This window comes from Penaeus vannamei, chromosome 15, assembly GCF_042767895.1.
Source record: "Penaeus vannamei isolate JL-2024 chromosome 15, ASM4276789v1, whole genome shotgun sequence".
Lineage (NCBI taxonomy): Eukaryota > Metazoa > Arthropoda > Malacostraca > Decapoda > Penaeidae > Penaeus > Penaeus vannamei.
In genome coordinates, this window is record NC_091563.1 from 37630231 (window position 1) to 37640230 (window position 10000).

Below are 10000 nucleotides of genomic sequence, written 5' to 3' on the forward strand. Positions count from 1 at the left end.
ACTTAGTATTTGTTATAGGAAAAAAATGTTATATTCTTATATATATATATATTTTTTTTTTAACTTGTTAATTGATTATATTAGAGCTTTGTATAAGATCTGATAAAACATTGATTTATATTTTTCTCTTTTTTTACAGTCTTTAGGCCACGTTTATGAACACAATGCATTAGAATTAATCTTTCACTACATCAATGTCAGACGAACATGTAATGCACGCCTCTCTTTTGAGGCCTTACGATTTCTTGGTTCCCTTCTTTTTCACAAGAAGTTCTGCTTGGAATTTGTGAATATGGGTGGAATGCAGAAACTTCTTCAGGTGAGATTTTTGCCTCGATTTTGCTGACTTTCAAAGTAAAATATACTGTTTCAGAGAAAAATGGTAATATTTTTATTCTATCGTATTGATTTGTTATTAATAGCAAAAGAACAGTTTTATGTTTTACTTTCGATTGCAGGTTCCCCGTCCATCTTTGCCAGCAGATGGTGTTGCCCTCTGCCTGTGGTATTTAGCTTACTGTGAGGAGGCCGTAGAAAGAATATGCCTTTTGCCTGATCATGTACTGGGTGAATTGATTCGCTATTCACTGTGGCTTTTAGAGTGTTCACATCAGTCATCCAGAACTCATGCTGTGATGTTCTTTGGAATGGTCTTCCGATTTAAGGCAATATTAGAAAAGTTTGATGAGCAAGACGGCCTTCGAAAGGTTTTGAATATGCTCTCCACACTGTCATTATTCCAAGATGTGTGGGAGCAAGACATATTAGATGAACCCAATGAGGTGATGATGTGGCAGACAGTGAAGCAAGTGTGTCTGAGTGTTAAGCACTACTTTGAGGCCCATTTAGCACTCAAAGTCCAGCACCTGCACAGGATGACTGTCAGAGAACATGGAACAGCACCTCAGCATGCCACTCCAGCTTACAAGGTAATGTATAATGACTTTTTGTGCATTTGGAAGGTATCAGGGAAAGCTGAATAAGATGAAGACAAAAAGATATACATATATATTGCCTGTAATATGATGTTTGATTTTGTAGATCTAATTATTTCCAATGTTTTAGGCTGTAAATGTGACACCAGAAATGATTGAGAGGAATGTTGAACATCTGCTGGAATACCTTCCATACCGAGCCCGCTGGAAACCTGTTGAGCAGTTTGTTTCATTGAAAGGCCTGCAACTCTTTTTACAGCTAGTTGCAATGGTTTTAAATGAATCCTACAGTCCCAAGTAACTATGAAGAATTGTTTTGTTATGGCATTTGTTAAATGTAGTGTCATTTATCATATAGGAAATTAGTTGAAACAGCATATACCTTATGTGTTAATTTTATCAATTAATGTTTTTTTTTCTTGCAATGAATTTTTTCCAGTATCTTCACTAAATTCTTTTTGGAGTGGTAACAGTTTAGAAATAGAAATATATTTATCCTTTAACACAGATCATCTTTCCTAAACAGCCGAACTGAGACTGCAGTGTTTGCCCTTGACACACTTTATGTGTGTAGTGTGATGCCAACCATCCAGGCAGCACTGTGTGACAAACTGACCATTCCTGCTGGTGATGACCTTCTACAGACACTTGACCCACAGGTATGAAAGTGGCATTTCGTAAGTTCACTTCAGCTTGGGATATCTGTCATGCTTATGTAGTGTTTTGATATTTTTTTATTTTCAGTGTTCTTTTAAACTTAATAGAATATGCATTCTTTAAGGACAAAGAGTAGCAGTAAAGTCTAAACTTCAAGAATATTTTTAGAGTTAGAGTTGCATCTATTCCCTTGTTTTATGCTTCACAAATGTACAAGCTTACTGGGTCTTACTAAGCAGTTCTTCATTTATGTGCATAAAATGTTTTTGATTTGGGAAAACTACTTACTGAAAGGAGATTCTGATCTTCAATCTTATTTCAGGAAGTGCCAGGTTATGCCATTTTAGTTGCCTGCATCCATGAGAATGCTCAGTCAATGACTACATCACCAGAGGTGCAGAAAGCTGCCTTGAATGTTCTTATAAACTGCCTTTGTGCACCCATCCATAGGGTATGTATTTATATATATTTCTTCTCTAAATGGGGTCCTTACCATTCTGATAGATGGAATAATTATCTTGTAATGGATTAATGTGGAAGACAATAGGCTTATTTTACTTAAGTACATTTGTTGTATAGTTAGGCTCTTAAATTTGTCTTTTATTCCATAGCCTGGAAGCAGTTTAGTACGATATGGCCCTACCTCTACTCCTGGAGGCAGTAAAAAGAAAGCTGCCTTTGGAGAGGATGTCATTAATAAGTCTTGGGACTGTGTGAGGACCAGCAATGGAATCATGGTGAGTAAAGGTTTATAGATAATGCATTTTGTATGTTTTTAATGCCACTGTGTCTTGTGCTTTTGTGAAAAGGAAATGGTAATTATGTTGATGTTACTAGTAGTGTTTTAATATCCCCCCCCAGCATTATTCTTATTCTAATACTAATCCTTTTGCTAGTGTTAAAGTTTGTCCATTTCCACCAAAGTCATGTCTTGAAATAAACAAGCTGTGGATATTGATGAGGTAGATTTGATGTTATTTGATATTACTACTTATCTTTTCTTTTAATCTACATAATACACAGTAGGTGCTCGTTGAGGAAGCTCATAAAATCTTCTTTTGAACATTTCAGTACTTGTTAAATGTTTTGCATAAGAAGATGCCGATCACAGATGCAGATTGCATAAGAGGTCTTGCTTGTCGAGCTTTAGTTGGACTCTCAAGAAATGACACAGCACGTCAGATCATGAGCAAACTACCCATCTTCACATCAGGACAGTTGCAGTGTAAGTGATTAAAACTTAAACACAATGTGTTTTGTGAAAAATATTGTAGGTTTACTTGGTGTAGAGACATTTTATAACCTAAACTGTTTAAACAAATAATTAACTTTTAAATTTACAGTAGAATGATAATTCATGTAATATAACTAATTAATTATTTTTGTTTTTCAAGTATTGATGAAGGAACCAATTCTACAAGACAAACGAATGGAGCATGTAAAATTCCAACGTCATGCACTAGAACTCATTAAGGCTGTCTCAGGCCATGCCAAACATGAAGGTGATGCTTCAGCTGATGTGTCTATGCAGAGCATACATAGGGTGAGGTTATGGTCATTTTTTAAAGCAGCGAGTGGGAGTGGGTAGAGGGACTTGTGGATTTCAAGGCTTTTAAAATACTCTGTGTTTGAGTCCATATGGCATATTCTAAATGGCCTTATCTATTTGTGAGTATTGATGATGATGTTTGATGTTGCAGTTAGAATTTAATTGAATTTAACTTTCAGGCTGATGTTGTTGCACAAACAAGAATCAACTACAATAAGAAGCAGTTACTGCAGCTGATCCAGGCCCATTTAGTTAATGAAGGGTATGAATCTGTGGCAGCTGCACTGCAACAAGCAGCTCATCTTCCTGCTATACCAGCCATTGTACCCCACACGCCCATGGGCCCTCCTTCTAGAAACATGGTCACGCCACCTCCATCAGCTAGAGCGGTATGAATGAATGCTTGCTTTCTGTTTCACTGTGTATTAGTTTCTGTGTATTTATTTCTTTATTTGGAAGACTAGCACTAGAATTTAAAGTATTGCTATTACTTGCTAATATATATCAATTCATTTGCTTTCATATTTACAGCATCGACTGTTAGGGAGTGGTCCAACAAGGCATCTTTTCAATTCATCTCTATGTAAAAATGCCGCCTCGGTTGCAAGTAGTTCAGCCTCAGTGGGAACAGCACCTCCCACAACCCCTTCTCCTCCACCTGTGGCCAGTCCGTCAAATATTGCCAATGCATCTAGTCCAATACCATTACACATTAAGATTAACAGGTAAGCCTTTTTATGTATTTTTGTATGCATTCTTTATAGCTTAATTTGGGACAACATTGAGGTACATGTTTATGCTTATTTTTATTGGGAGTACTAAAAAGTATGAATGCATCTGTTTCAGGCCAAGCAAGAGGGACAACAGAATTGCCAATTCAGCAGCAACTTCTGCCAATAGTATATGTCACTTCAGCAAAAGTGAAATGCCTTCTGTACCAAATAGTCAAAACAGTATCACAACTTTAACAAATAATCCTCTAGCTTCCCCAATAGTGATGAACACTGGATTGTCAAATGAACCTACCATAACCCTGGACAGAATTGTTACTGAGTATCTGATGAATCAGCATGCACTTTGCAAGAATCCAGTTGTTACATGTCCTACTTTCGACCTGTTTCAGTAAGTGTTTTTTCGAAAATTGTTGTGTAATCATGTTCATATGATTGTGGATATATGATGAGATAGTCTATATTATATATTTGTCACTTTTATTTGTTACTAGAGTACATGTCTCATCACTTCTAATGGATGGTTAATGTTGTATATACCAGTTAAGAAGTAATTGCTTAGATGATGGTAAATATGTGATTTTTAATTTACAGGCCACATAGATGTCCAGAACCCAGATCTTTGCGTTCTCCACCAACCAATTTCACAATGCGTTATGCCAAAAGACCATATAATGTACCATTCACTGGCTTGGAAGGTTCATCAAATAACCGCAAATTCATCTATAGTAGATATCGACCCACACAAACTTTTAGACCAAGTGAAGATGATGACATCTTTTTATGCTGCGAGTTTTCTGTGAGTATCACTTCCTCTTCTCAATTTTTTCTGTGAGTATCACTTCCTCTTCTCAATTTTAACAATTTTTGGAATTAGCGATAATTATTATGTTCATGCCAAAGAAGTGCCTAAGTGCATGTGTTGCTGCCAAATTGAGTGTCCTCATATTATTTATACACCTTAAATGTGGAAAATTGAAAGCATTAAGGTTTTATATAACCTTGGGCCCAATCATCGACCTGAAAATGACTTCCCTGGTTTTGCTTGCTGCTATATTTTCACTGAACTTATACTTACCATATGTCTTTTAACTTCAATACTATAAAAAAAAAAATTAAACAAAGTAACATTAGGTACATTAGATTAAGCCACATGCAGAACTGAACTATCACTATAACATTAAATACCAGAATGTTACTTGTTTTATGTATTTGTTTATTTCCATTTATTGGTCAGGGCTTGCAAGATATCTGGATTCAATGGGCATATAGGTTATAATTTCTAGAAATCCATGGACAGGTGGTATTATATATTGGTGGCTGAGACATCAAGCTAACAATTTTGCAAATTCTGCAGTATGTCTGATACTAGTAGACATATCATAGAGGTCAGATGTATTTTGTTTGATATTAAAAGCCATTTCTTTTTTATATATATAAGATTTAATATTAGTAATCTGTGTTTGTCACTTATTTGTTATTGAAGAGAGGAGAAAGCTAATTGACCATTTTTTCTCAATATTTTTCAGCCGGATGACCAGTTTATCATTGTTGGAACAACTCGAGGAGAAGTCAGATTATTCAGTAAAAGCGGAAATGTAGGTTGTGTTCCTTTCATTTTTTTTGACAGACAGTATATATAAAACTATATTTTTAACAACAGATAGATGCTTAAACAATATTTTGTATTTGTAGGAGGAAGGAGTGTACACAGTTCACCAGGGTGCAGTTTCAAGTCTTGTACAGCATGGCACAGGGTCAATGCTCTTAACTTCTTGTACTGCAGTCCACGAGACATCCCTTTGGAGCATCAATGACCTCTTCGACTTGAAGTAGGTGTAAAAATATCATTCATTTTATTAGTAAAAATCTTGTGTTTGATGTTATTCTTGTAATCCATATCTGGAAGTGGAAGTGATGAAGTCAGTAATACAGAGGAACTTTTCAAAATTTGGAATTAGTTTTAAAGAGAGCACTTTTAGTTGATAACCATTCTGTATTATTCACTTTAAGCTACGTCTTGTGTAACTGCACTATGTATATTTACATACAGAACCACACTAAACTTGTGTTTCATATGGTCATTAGTCTTAGGAAACCTAAGTCAGCATTTTCATTAAGTATAAAGTTTCAATATAGCATTGAAATAAAAGTAAAACAGAAGTGCAGTTTGATTGTGTTATCATCATTATGTGGTAATTATGCATAATAAAGCAAAATTTCTTACATTGTGCTGTTTTTCAGATATACACTATATGAGTGCCACCATGCAGATTTTAGTAATGCTCAAGACAAGATAATAGGGACCAATGACCAAACAGCAAGGGTAAGTTGTCTAAAGAAAATTCATGCTTTGATAGATTGTCAAGTCTGGGATTAAGTCATCTGTGCAAATACCTATTTAGACCTGAGGGAGAAGTTAAGAGTGCATGGAAGGGGGGATGAGTGACTTTTCAGTTGTATTTTGCAGTTTTAATAGTTACCACTCCCTTAACTAAGCAGATATATTTCAAAATAGCTTGGCTCCACTTTCATTAGTTAGAGTCCTTGGATGCATGGAGGATGCCACATTGGCCTTTTTTCCCTTTTTTACATGTTTATGTATAGGGCATAGTTTTACTGTGTTGAATCTTCTCATTTTACAAATGTTAGGTACTTGGAGGAAAATATTTTGAGTAAGATCCAAGTTTAGATATTGGTACCACAGACAGAAACAATATGCATGTTGGTACTAAAGTGTACTCATATTGCTTAGCAGATGTCAGGAAAAAAAATCATATCATGTTAGGCAAAACCAAATGAAAATAAATAGAATAATCAGAGGGGCTGTTTATATGACTAAGCGGTTACTGTTTCATAACTTTAAAAGAGGTATCCACATTGAGTAATCAGTGTGTGTTACTCAGTGTGGATATTGAACCCAAAGGTTCAATATGAACAGATAAACATTGTCCTCATATTATTAATTGCAATGAATGACATTCAGTGTTCTGTGGATTTAAAGTTTATTCATAATTCAAAGGTGGTTATATGGTATTAGCCTTGTTCATCATAGCTGCTCTAATTACATCCTTTAATCCCTTGGATCTGGTATTTTGCTGCCCACAAGTAGCCTAAGATTCAGAAATTGGACTTACTTGAGTGGCCACTCACAGTCGTGGCTTGTAGTGCCAGCACATGCAAACACTGGTGTGATGTCAAGACTCCTTGCTTTTTCTTTGCAATTTTATTATCTCTCTTTCTACATAAGCATTTTTAGCTTTTTTGACATTTTTCAATGTTTATATTTGTCATTTGATATGCTGTATCGAGATGGTAATAGACTTTTCTTGCACAGATTCCATAACATCTCTCAAGGTAATCCATAACTCAGTGCAATGGTGATAAAAATAAGTAGCATTTTGTTATTTGTGTCATTTTTTCGTAGTATTAAATTTTTTGTAATAACCACAGCGGGCAGGAATAGGATGCTGAGCTTGAAAATAGTGTCCTTCCTGAAACCAGCTCTCATCTTGTCATGGCTTATGGATGGTACATTCCACACTTGTTTACTGATAGAAATATTTGAAGAGCTCCTTCCTAAATGCCCACTGAGTAATCACTCGCCAAGAGGTTTGTGCACTCGGCGTGTCATTCCCTTCATCCCAGCTATCAGCCAAATTTTTCCTTGATGGCATGTTCATGTCACCCGCCACTCAGCCAAGTTTTTTCATAACGTAATGTTCACATCATCCATATATCCATGGGGTTAAGTTGTTTTATTTTATTTGACAGTATTGTATTTATAAATTGTGATTATTGTGATTTTGACTTGACATAAATGTAATTCAACCATTTTTTTTCCCAGCTGTTTGATCTGAATACCAGTCAAGTGGTGTGTGAATTTACTCCAAAACTGTCAAACCATTATCGTTACAACAAGGCTGTGTTAGATCCCTCTGACGACTTGGTACTAACTGATGGTGTGCTGTTTGACGTTCGTAGCGGCAAGCAGGTATGTGGCTTATGGCTTTCCAGTTGAAATTGAAAAATAAAGCAGATGTATTGATTTGTCAATTGAAAAGGAAACATGTTTGTTTTGTTATATTTTTTTTATCCTCTTATTAGATTGGGACCTACATTTTTGCAAAGTTTGTATTTGTTTACATAATCAGGTCATTTAGAGAATATATGTGCTCTAATTGAAATGGAGTTTGTATTTGTGAATAATGTTCTGTTTGTGGAAGAAACTGGAAGGATACTATTCGGGGTTTATATATTCTTTTTGTTTCATTCTTTTTTTTTTTTATTATTATACTGGTCATCTCTATAGTGTATAGAAGAGATTTCTGTCATGATTTTTGTTGACATCAGGGCCTTGCATCATCTATGGGTGTCAGTTAATTTAAGAAATAACTATACATGTTACTACAGTATCCCCCCCCCCCCAATATATATATATATATATATATATATATATATATATATATATATATATATATATATATATATATATATATATATATATATATATATATATAATAAAGCTTGTCCAAATTTCCGAATATTATAGATTAGTGATATTGATGTTTGGTTAAGAGAAAAATTAGTAGCTAAAAATGATACTACTAAACTAAGGGGGGGGGGGGGGGATTAGTCTCCTTCAGTTTCGTTTTACTCCATTTTCATTATAGGTCCACAAATTTGACAAGATCAACCCAATTCTCAATGGCGTCTTCCATCGCAACGGACTGGAGATCATCAGCTCTTCTGAGATATGGGACTTGAGAACGTTCCACCTCCTGAGGACAGTCCCGGTCCTGAATCTGTGTGATGTTGTCTTTAACCACACTAGGGATGTCATCTTTGGCATCACTGTTGGAGACCTCTTGGACGAGTCTCAGGAAAATGTCTTTGAAACTTCGTTTAAGACAGTTGATGCCGCAGACTATTCTAGCATTGGTAAGAATCGTGTTTTCCTTGATTTCAAGTGATTTTGCTTTGTTTTGTTATTGAAGAAGTGATTCTTTGAGTTCTGTGAATTAAAGTATAAGCACATGATTCATCTACATGATATTGCACTACTTAACTGACTGTATTGATTTTAAAAGAGTAGCTCAGTTTAAGTAACCATTACTGCTTTCTATTTGAATTTTCAAGTGATTAGAGCTTGTTAAAATTGTTTTATTTATTGATATAATTTGGTATATATTGGGATCATAAGATTTCTCGCTTGTTTCTTGCAGCTACTGTCGATGTTCGTCGTGTTGTGACATCTATAGCCATAAATCAGAATGACACGCAGGTGGCTGTGGTTGAAACAGAGAGTGGAGCAGATGACCTCACAGAAGATGCTGTTGTAAGATTGTATGAAATCGGTATGACAAGACAAGAGGATGATGAACTGGTGAGTTTGTCTGTCATTGTGGGAAGGGAGTGCAGTTTTATGAAGTTTGGAACTGGTTACTCTCAGATTATTTGGATGGTTACTTTCACGACCCTTTGTATTTTCAGCATGATGAAGATGATGAGGAAGAAGACCTTGGCAGTGAGGAAGAGGATTCTGATGAAAGTGATGATGATCAAGAGCCAAATTCACAAGATGGGGATGGTGAAGGTAGAGCTGTCTTATTCAGTAGATTTGGAAGTGGGAGATCCATCTTGCATAACAATTTTAGGGAGTTTCTCTTCATGTCCGAATGTGAAAATTCATGGACAGATTGTAATGATTTATATAAAATTATTTTGTCATATTATCATTATTAATTACCCACAAACCTTTCCAGCAGCTCAAGCAGATGAGGGAGACAATGAAGATGAGGAGGATGTGTCGAGCAATGCCTCGGAGCTTAGCATTCACTCCCTCGAGGATGCCTTTGAGGATTCAGACTCGTCGGATACTGTTTTTTTCGAGTTGAATGGTGATGGCAATCCCTCAGATCCGTCAAATGCATCACTTCATGCCTGGTTGCAGGAAAATGATGATGAAGAGGAAGACGCTGAAGATGAGGACTATGAACCATCTGATTAAGTTAAGACTATTTGGGATTGTGAATTCAAAATTAAAACTTGTCACTTGTATTCTTTTTTTTTTTTTCTTTCTTTCTTTCTTTCTATCTTTTCCATGAAAAAGCGCACACACACACACA

At 35.6% G+C, this 10000-nt stretch overlaps 1 protein-coding gene across 3 annotated transcripts in view; it reads left to right on the plus strand.

Moving 5' to 3' along the window:
* The window catches only part of mahj (LisH and WD40 domain-containing protein mahjong), an 18182-nt gene extending 8250 nt beyond the window's left edge, over window positions 1-9932 (plus strand). For 2 of the 3 annotated variants that reach the window (XM_070130724.1, XM_070130725.1), the window contains exons 7-26: window positions 140-319; window positions 459-929; window positions 1066-1232; window positions 1462-1594; window positions 1915-2043; window positions 2204-2329; window positions 2664-2817; window positions 2987-3135; window positions 3321-3530; window positions 3673-3866; window positions 3988-4263; window positions 4467-4671; window positions 5402-5470; window positions 5568-5704; window positions 6117-6198; window positions 7720-7866; window positions 8546-8813; window positions 9098-9258; window positions 9366-9468; window positions 9638-9932. In XM_070130724.1, coding sequence (XP_069986825.1) covers window positions 140-319; window positions 459-929; window positions 1066-1232; window positions 1462-1594; window positions 1915-2043; window positions 2204-2329; window positions 2664-2817; window positions 2987-3135; window positions 3321-3530; window positions 3673-3866; window positions 3988-4263; window positions 4467-4671; window positions 5402-5470; window positions 5568-5704; window positions 6117-6198; window positions 7720-7866; window positions 8546-8813; window positions 9098-9258; window positions 9366-9468; window positions 9638-9882 — 3606 coding nt within the window. In that variant the 3' untranslated portion in view covers window positions 9883-9932. The remainder of the gene's footprint in view (window positions 1-139; window positions 320-458; window positions 930-1065; window positions 1233-1461; window positions 1595-1914; window positions 2044-2203; window positions 2330-2663; window positions 2818-2986; window positions 3136-3320; window positions 3531-3672; window positions 3867-3987; window positions 4264-4466; window positions 4672-5401; window positions 5471-5567; window positions 5705-6116; window positions 6199-7719; window positions 7867-8545; window positions 8814-9097; window positions 9259-9365; window positions 9469-9637) is intronic. The other variant, XM_070130726.1, reaches the window with a different exon arrangement.
* The last annotated feature ends 68 nt before the right edge of the window (window positions 9933-10000 follow it).